Source organism: Terrapene carolina, unplaced genomic scaffold (genome assembly GCF_002925995.2).
Source record: "Terrapene carolina triunguis isolate 2854851 unplaced genomic scaffold, T_m_triunguis-2.0 Scaffold212, whole genome shotgun sequence".
In the NCBI taxonomy this organism is placed as follows: Eukaryota; Metazoa; Chordata; order Testudines; family Emydidae; genus Terrapene; species Terrapene triunguis.
Genome location: NW_020664563.1, coordinates 6,598,854 through 6,599,164, shown reverse-complemented (window position 1 = coordinate 6,599,164; position 311 = coordinate 6,598,854). Strand labels below are relative to the sequence as shown.

The window sequence follows — 311 nt, the reverse complement described above, 5'->3', positions numbered from 1 at the left end:
GCGCTCTGCCCCTCCCCACACGGCGCGGCGCCTGCCGCGGGGGCTGCTGGGAGACCGCGAGGCGCGCCGTGGCTGCCGGCGGCGGGACTGAACCGGGCCGAGCCATGTCCCCGGCGGACCCCGAGCTGCTGCTGCGGGAGCTGGGCGGCTGGGACGGGGCGCTCTGCCGCCGGGAGCTGCCCTGCGTCCTGCCCCGCCTGCTCATATCCTTCCGCGGGCCCCGGCCAGGGCGGCGAGGGGCTGCGGGGTGTCAGTGGGGCAGGACTGGGGCTGTGAGTGCTGTGGGGTGTCACTGGGGTGGGGCTGGGCGA

General features: G+C 78.1%; 1 protein-coding gene across 1 annotated transcript in view; it reads left to right on the top strand.

Annotated features, from left to right (window-relative positions):
• The first annotated feature begins 104 nt into the window (after nt 1-104).
• Nucleotides 105-311, top strand: part of LOC113407563 (uncharacterized protein C1orf112 homolog) — a 15,352-nt gene continuing 15,145 nt past the window's right edge. The window contains exon 1 of the mRNA XM_026656212.1: nt 105-203. Within this exon, the coding sequence (XP_026511997.1) occupies nt 105-203 (99 nt within the window). The remainder of the gene's footprint in view (nt 204-311) is intronic.